The sequence below is a fragment of the Salmo trutta genome, chromosome 15 (assembly GCF_901001165.1).
Source record: "Salmo trutta chromosome 15, fSalTru1.1, whole genome shotgun sequence".
Classification (NCBI taxonomy): Eukaryota; Metazoa; Chordata; class Actinopteri; order Salmoniformes; family Salmonidae; genus Salmo; species Salmo trutta.
This window is the reverse complement of record NC_042971.1, coordinates 31714805-31722671: the sequence shown is the minus strand read 5'-3', so window position 1 is coordinate 31722671 and position 7867 is coordinate 31714805. Positions and strand designations below refer to the sequence as shown.

Here is a 7867-nt window from a genome sequence, read left to right as displayed (position 1 = left end):
CCGCCACATGTTGACTCATCCAGCTGTAACACATAGAATTCACTGGCTTGTATGCGAAGCAGTTATTGTTTCAAAACATCTCCTGCCATGTCACTGATGCGTCGTGAAACAGTGCAGGTGTAGTACTGCTGGTAGTAGCAGTACTACCAGTAGAGCTGGTATGTCTATTTTCAAGCAAACGGAATGAGCAGCAGTTACGTTTGGCTACAGACGGACCATTAGTGGAATTCCCTGTGAGAGTGTAACGGTTAATGTGATTGATGTTAATTATTTGACTATGCTACCTGTATTTGACATTGTGTGGTTATTTCGCTGAACAGTAGATCGTTTAATTTGACTTTTGGCAGTGAAACGAGGCTACTCAGGCGAGAAAAAAACATCACCCAAATGTATAGCCCCGTTGACTTTTTGAAAATGTCAATCACATTTTTATTTTGCGTACCCCCGTTTGGGAATAGCCACCCTAGAGCATGTTCTTCATATTTCTTTGTTTTATTGTGTTGAGGTGTAATGCTTTTATATGCTGCTGTAAGGTTTCTCACTTTTATTTTTACACAGTGACGTTACGTTTTGCACAAGCTTGACAAATGACTCTACGCTTATACATCTTCAAAAAAAAAAAATATCCAAAGAGGAAAGTATTAATGAAACTTAAACATATGTTGACATCATTACAAAAGCAGTCTTAAAATGTTCTTACTGTATATAATTTGTCTAACTGTATTTTGGGGAAATACACTAAAAGTATGAAAAAAAAAAGAAAAGTATTTTATGCATGTTAAATCATGTCTGGTCTTTTTCTCAAATGTTTACAGTTCTTTAAAATCCCAACTCACCGTCAGTGTTCTAAATGAAGAAAGCTTGTATTTCTGGGTGCACTTTGACCCCGTCTACTGTTCATCTTTGCCACAGTCACAGAATACTTGCGAGTCAGTGCTCCCAGACTGCCCCCCACTGATAAAGAAGAGTGGTTTCACTCCCCCTTCAAATTGAAAGTCTTTGCCCACCACAGACAGCCACAGTTATGTGGAAACTGCTTTCCCACCTTTGAGAGACTCCATGAAGGTGGTGTATTCCTCTGGATGGCAGCGTTTATACTGGTCCACTTTCCTCCTGATCTGTGAGGGAGTGTCCTGGTAATAGTTCTTCTCATCTCTGGCCATAGCCTACAGAAATAGAAAAAATCTGGTCTCACAATGCCCATAAGAACATACAGTACTTATTGCTATGACCCAAAAGGCAATATACTGCAACTACAGGAATACCAGCACAACCTTTGAAATACTACTACTGTACAGAGATGTCAAGTAAGGTGAAACTCATCAGCTGTTCTTACCTTGTAGTTCTCGCTGTGTTCCCTGACCATGTACTGCACATACTCGATCAAGTCTGTGGATAAGGTCTTCGTGTCTTTCTCTGGGAGACTGGCCTCTGCCACCAGCTCTGTTGAAAACAAGAAGACATACATGAGTTCACATGAACAGAACTTCTGATCAAATGTAATAGGCGAAGCATTATATATGACTAGTCATATTACTGTCACAGGGAATGTGTATACAGTAGGTGTAATGGTCCTCTGTAGCTCAGTTGGTAGAGCATGCATGGCGCTTGCAACACCAGGATAGTGGGCAGGACCACCCCTATGTATTATGTATGCATGTGTAGTAGAGTGATGTTGTTCCCCTAGATTATGCACCAAGTTGCACGCAAGGACAGTTCAAGTAGGCCAGGTCAAGAGGGGATGTTAATAAGTTAACACATTAAATTATTATTATTGTTATTTTCTTTATTTAATTACAGCAGCATAGTTAATGTCATTTTTCGGTGTACAAACATTTTTTGATATCTATATTGTAAATACACCTAATTGTAAAAGTTTGTATATTTTGGTTTGGCCCATCGCGGGTTATCCGTACTTACGTACCCTTTTATCGTTCTCTTTTGCCGGACCTTCAGCTAGCAAGGTGCCCGAGAGCTGTGACTGCACCGAGGGCTAACATATTGTGTGTTGTCTCTTCGTGTGCAGGTCGAATAAACATGATTCAACCATCACAATTCCAGTTGTGGCAGTGTCCTAATTAAAAGTACACAACGCAGAACGAACCACGCTACACATGCATGACTTAGTCGCTATGGATAAAAGTGTCTGCTAAATGGCATATTAACATCCTGCTGGGGGAAGAACACAAACATTATGTCTAACAAGAAAATATGATTGGTGCCTTACCATTGAGTACATATGGCTTCCTTACAAGTTTGGGAGTGGGAGCATCTTCAGTTCTCCCCACAGCAGCAATCTGCAGACATATCAATTATAAGTGACTCAATTCAATTCACTAATTATTGAACGTATAGCATATTACCATGATGGACAGGATATACTCACGGTCGGTGTCTTAATTGGGAGAGCGCGGTTAGGGTCAAATGCCAGACCCATGTCTCGCAAGTTTCTTGCCACAGACTTCTTGTCACTCCAGGCATTTCGGATCTGAGGACTTGGAATGAACATTAATTTGTTACACAACTATAGCCATCTACCCATATGATTCAGATAACTGGGTAAAGTATTGTATGTCTGGAGAGTAGCCATCCTTTGCCTTTAACAGCTTTGCACATTCTTGGCATGAAGAAATTACACATATTTCCCCTGTTTTTTTCTGCCTTCTCGCCATTAAATCTAGTTGAGGAAATCAATGCCTTTGCAGCCTGAACGGAGAATGTTTTGGGTACGAACCGGTCCACAAGAGTATTGGCGGCAGGTAGTCTAGCCGCCAGTAACCCAAAGGTGGCTGGTTCAAATACCCGAGCCGATAAGGTGAAACATTTGTTGACGTGCCCTTGAGCTAGGCACTTAACCCCAATTTGCTCCAGGGGCGCTGTACTACTATGGTTGACCCTGTAGAACACCACATTTCACTGCACCCATCCGGTAGAAGTAACAAAACATTCCTGGACTCATACAATGTGTTTGGTCAGTAAGATGAAGCCATCAATACCAGATCGCCATCTGCCGACCTTTGTGCTACCATTAAACAAAATTCCCCTATGATTATTTCATGGAACACTTTTATAACATACTCCCAATGTGATATGGCTATGCTTTCCACTGCCTGTACACATCTAGCAGACTAAACTCAACGATTTATGATGGAGACTAGTGTGGGGGGAGTAGTTATTTAACTAGTTAAGAACAAATTATTATTTACAATGACAGCCTACCACGGCCAACCCCGAACGACGAAGGTTCAATTGTGCGTCACCCTATGGGACTTCCAATCACGGCCGGATGTGATTCACCCTAGATTCGAACCAGGGTCTGTAGTGACGCCTCTTGCACTGAGATGCAGTGCCTTAGACCGCTGCACCACTCGGGAGCCCACTCAGGAGTTCCGAATTCACATAAAATGACGATCAAAATCGTATAATTGCGGGTGTTTAAATCAATCGTTTTTGATAACGTAATTTTATGTGACTTCGAGGTCCTGTCCGCCGACACTACTCGCCGCTCAACTCCATTGTAAATCGTGGAGTTTTGTTTAATCAGCTAAACCACTGCCGGACTAGCAAACTGCCATAAAACAAGAAAAATAGACTACATGCAATAATCCAAGTTATAACGATTCGCTAGCTAGTAGTTTACCTGTCTAGATAGCTTGCTAGGTTTGCTAGCAATCAAAGCAAACTAACGTTAACAGAAACAACCCCACAGGATGGATGCGCTAACGTTAGCATTGCTAGCATCGTTTGTTTTTCATCAACATTATTCGACTTACCACTCTATTCTCGGGGCTTCCCTTTTCTTAAACTGCTTTTTAAGTTTCTTTCTGTCTTTACTGTAGTCAAACGTGTTTCTTTTACTTTTCTTTTTGGCTTTAGGCATTGTTACTTTGCTTTAAACGAGCTACCTTTTGATTCTGAACAACAACGCGTGGAATTGAGCATGAAGCAAGTGTGGACGCATGTGTTCTAATTCTTCTTCGATGGGGTTTAGCGGCGGTTGGCATACAATGTTAATGGTGCATTACCGCCACCAACTGGACGGGGTATTGAATAATACAAAATAAAAACTTTCCGGGAAAGGGGGAAAACGACCTGCAAAAAAAAGTTAACTAAAGAAAATAAAAACATCATACTTCTTCAATCACAGTTCACTCCCAAATACATCCTCACACAGCCTCGGGGGCCTGTGATGGGGCTACATTCACAGACAGGATTTCTTGCACAGCCTCGGCTGTGAAATCACGAAGACCCCAAAAACCATCAGCGCATTCACAACGATTCCGATTTTGTCAGACTTCTTCTCCGCTTGTGCTGTACAGTTTATGAGCATTGCAATAAATACAAAGTCCACCTTTTCAGCATGTAGCATTTAACTATCTCTCGGTTGATGAGTAACCTTCACTGGTCGTGGTGGCTCTAACGTTAGATTTTAGTCATTTGGCAGACTTGCAGTAGTGAACGCATACATTTCATACATTTTTTATTCGTCCTCGTTCCTTCCAATTTTCTCAACGCCTCCAGATAGGCGACACGTTGGACACTCCTTATCATTGCAGGGCACTCCAAGAATTCAGGCGCATGTTCACCTCCACAGTTGCAGCATCTCCCTTCATCTGGCATAACGATACTCGTCCCTTCTGCACACACTTAACACATGACCAAATATGTTACATTTATGACACTGAAGGGGCTTGTGCACAAAAGCTCTTACAGGGTATCTCATGAATCCTAACTTTATATGAGAAGGGAGAGACTTCATCAAAGAACAGTAGCATGAATGAAGTGAACTTCTTCTCTCAGTCCACCGTACAGGCCTATAGACGTGCACCAACCACTCCATCGAGGTATTCAGTTACATCCTCTGCCTTTATTTCTCGCGCACCCCAGACACAATCCCCTTGATATGCGCCCTGCTACAAAAATCCATGCAGGAAACATTCCACTCCGATATTATTTTGTGTCTTAAAACACGCTTCTTCTGTCCCGCAGACACAAACATCAAAATAAGACTACTTCTTGTGACTCTCACCAACTCCACACTTTCTTACAACACATTCGGGCTCCCGAGTGGCGCAGCAGTTTTAGGCACTGCATCTCAGTGCTTGAGGTGTTACTGCAAACACCCTAGTTCGATTCCAGGCTGTATCACAACCGACCGTGATTGGGAGTCCCATAGGGCGGCGCACAATAGGCCCAGCATCGTCCGGGTTCGGTCGGTGTAGGCCGTCATTGTAAATAAGAACTGACTTGCCTAGTTAAATAAAAAATACAAATCTAGATTTTATTTTAGACGTTAAGCGGATTTCCCATGTAGCATTGATCCAACACCCTGACTCCGACCAAAAACAAGTCTAGTGGTTCCTATTTTCCAACATAGCTTGACTATTCTTGTTTCCCATTTTCTTCGCCACTGTAACCCACTCATTCTCACTTGCTGTACTATTAGCGTCACTCGACTCACTAGCAGTTTCAAACAAAAACTCAGTTTCCGCCATCTTCCATTCCCCACATCCGTTACATCCCTCCTCCTCTCTTCTGAGTTCGGACGCATGTGTTTGGTGTCACGTGGGTGGAATAAACGCCCCGTTACCTTTGACCTTTCTGTAGTAAAAAAATAAGAAAGAAATATTACAGTAGTAGCAGACTAAATAAAAGTATCAAGATAATATTACTATCAAAATCGAATTGAAATCCATTCAATTATGGGCGATAATTTGATAACAGGGACGGTGTGACAATGACCTATTCTGCTTCTGGTGGTGCTGATCGTGCTGCTACTGGTGATGATGATGATTATGATGAATGATGAGGGATTCATTATGAAATACAATTATAGATTTATTTGCAAGTAATATAACCCAAGAGTTGTCATTCTTCATCAGTGCCAACACAAAGGTTCCAACCAACTAGCCTACTTGCGCAAACATCAGAAAGCTGTACTTTTCCATCTGGGTTAATTTCAATTGATTGACAATGACACACATGGCAAGGACTTTTAGCAACGATTGGGTTGAAATTGGTTGTCTTTCTTATTTTCAGAATACATTTCTTAACAAATTAGAAAGGATGTACACAAGCATTGGAGAAGAGAGAGAGGAAGAGGAAAGAGAGAGAGTTCGCCACCTCTATGCAAAACCTATTCCAGGTGACAATAGCCTCAAAGATATCCAAGAGGATTTCTACATCTCATTCTGAGGACAAAAATAAAATGAGTCTTGTAGTGGTATCATTATTTTTTCTTCCTTGTCTTCTGGGGGACCATGGTAACCAGGTTGCCAGCATCAAACCTCATTCAGGGGTGTAAGGGCACACATATTGTACTGAGAAGGAGAGATCTCACTTTTTTGAACCATTGGATTAGTGTGTTCTCAGGAGCGTTGATTCGATTTCATACTCTCCAAATGGACTTTGGTATATGACTGTTTTCATTTCCTTCCCCTTAATGGAGGATTCTGCTACTCTCAGAGGAGATGTCATGTCCATCATAACAACCCACACTCACTGAGACTGTAACAACTAGGTTACCAAAAGAGAGCTTTTCTTTGGACGTGAAAGAAAATTACTTTCAATTCCTTTTTTCTTTCTATCCATTCACACTTTTTTCAGCATAGACTACAATATCTAGTTTTATAAAGCATCTCAATACGAGAGCCAATATGAGAAACAAGACCCAATGCTATTACACATCTATACATAGTTTATGCTATTACATTATCTATAAAAGTGTTTATTTTTTTACATTATTTGGTAACCATATTTTAATCTCAGAGAGACAAATAGTCTCTCTCGCCAGACTCCGTGCATGACAAAAAAAGAGACGTGCAATGGTCAAGGGGGTGTTAAGCGGAGCAGCACAGGGGAACCCAAGAGCAGACTCAGACCAGGAAACAGGGATGAACGAACCAAGATATTTATTGTAACACAGGGAGAGATGAAGTGCAGATCCAGGGAAGCTTGGATGAGTTGTAGGAAACCAGATGTGGAGGCTGAGGTTGGAGTGAGCTGGGTTGGGACAGGGTAAACAGGTCTGGAGGGGAAGCCAAGGGAGTGAAGATGAGTTGAATCCAGAACAGGGTAGCAGGGTGATGAGATGTGTAACAGGAGACAGGAACCAGAGTCAGAGCAGCAAAACTGCAGCGAGAGGAGAAACAGTGTCACGCAAGGAAATCGGCACAGCAGGATACAGGATCTTAAACAACAACAAATAGCTAGACGCATGACTGACTGACTGAACAGAGATTATAATCTGACAGAGTGGAAGTGGCAGGACTGAGTATTTATAGAGGTCTTGATTATGGAACGGGTTGCAGCTGGTGGGGAACTGCTCTGACTCCAGCACACCTGTCTCCAACCACACAATCACACACAGAGAGAGCGAAGAAGAGGGAGAGGGAGAGAACTGGTGGAATGGCTGCAGGTCAATGAGACGCCGGATGTCCACCAGGGGATGTAGCAGGAGCAGATGGGACAGGGGGTTCTTGTTAATGCATTGCCATGCCTCTAGATGTCCCTGTAACCAAGCAAAATATCCGTTTACTGTAGAATCCATTCTTCATGCTCATTTTCTTTATTCAGACATTGCATTCAACTGAATGGTCATCAGGCAAAAAGTGTTATATTGCCTCCCCTAAAATGTGAATGGCAACATTTTGTTACTAGTTGGCAGTCATTTGAGACTATGCTGCATTCATAACCAAGTGGGGAAGTGGCAATTACCAGTTGTGAAGTCGTAAATACCAATTGGATGCATTCAAGTGATTTGAACTCGAAACGCTGATTGGCCAACAAGCTGCATCAACCCTAAACTAAATGTACAGTTATCATGCTTTTAAACAGATTATAGTGTAAAAGAAATGTATGTGCCTCC

At 42.0% G+C, this 7867-nt stretch overlaps 1 protein-coding gene across 1 annotated transcript; it reads right to left on the bottom strand.

Moving 5' to 3' along the window:
* Positions 1 to 400: 400 nt before the first annotated feature.
* LOC115148823 (nucleolar protein 16) lies at positions 401 to 4065 on the bottom strand. The gene is made up of 5 exons (XM_029691078.1): positions 3774 to 4065; positions 2387 to 2495; positions 2228 to 2297; positions 1337 to 1443; positions 401 to 1166 (listed from the first exon to the last, which is right to left on the bottom strand). The coding sequence occupies exons 1-5, from the start codon at positions 3878 to 3880 to the stop codon at positions 1023 to 1025; spliced, it is 537 nt and encodes a 178-aa protein (XP_029546938.1). The 5' UTR covers positions 3881 to 4065; the 3' UTR covers positions 401 to 1022.
* Positions 4066 to 7867: the final 3802 nt, after the last annotated feature.

Coding starts and splice junctions, on each gene's coding strand:
- LOC115148823 (XM_029691078.1), bottom strand. CDS start 3,880: ATGCCTAAAGCCAAAAAGAAAAGTAAAAGAAACACGTTTGACTACAGT. Junction 1,444..2,227: donor GAAGCCATATGTACTCAATG/GTAAGGCACCAA, acceptor TGTTTTCAACAG/AGCTGGTGGCAGAGGCCAGT. Junction 1,167..1,336: donor AACACAGCGAGAACTACAAG/GTAAGAACAGCT, acceptor CTATTTCTGTAG/GCTATGGCCAGAGATGAGAA.